Source organism: Penaeus monodon, chromosome 30 (assembly GCF_015228065.2).
Source record: "Penaeus monodon isolate SGIC_2016 chromosome 30, NSTDA_Pmon_1, whole genome shotgun sequence".
In the NCBI taxonomy this organism is placed as follows: Eukaryota; Metazoa; Arthropoda; class Malacostraca; order Decapoda; family Penaeidae; genus Penaeus; species Penaeus monodon.
In genome coordinates this window covers 30,769,052-30,769,258 of record NC_051415.1, presented here as the reverse complement: position 1 = coordinate 30,769,258, position 207 = coordinate 30,769,052, and the positions used below count along the sequence as shown (strand labels likewise).

Below are 207 nucleotides of genomic sequence, written 5' to 3'. Positions count from 1 at the left end.
CACACACACATATATTTACCTATATTCTCCTTTGTCTACAGAACCCATATGCAGGACCTGTTGGACACGACAGCCCTCCGACACTATGAGAACTTTAGAAGAACCAAGCTGACTTGCAAAGAAACTCTGATCAATGGAAAGGATTCAGATTCAGATCATGTGAAAGATCTCAATGAATCCAATATTTAGGATGTATTACTCTAGCAA

At 39.1% G+C, this 207-nt stretch overlaps 1 protein-coding gene across 1 annotated transcript in view; it reads left to right on the top strand.

Annotated features, from left to right (window-relative positions):
• LOC119592702 (neuronal-specific septin-3-like) overlaps positions 1–207 on the top strand; it is a gene marked incomplete in the record, with an annotated part of 40,343 nt that overhangs the window by 39,581 nt on the left and 555 nt on the right. The window contains 1 exon segment of the mRNA XM_037941631.1: positions 42–207. Coding sequence (XP_037797559.1) covers positions 42–189 — 148 coding nt within the window.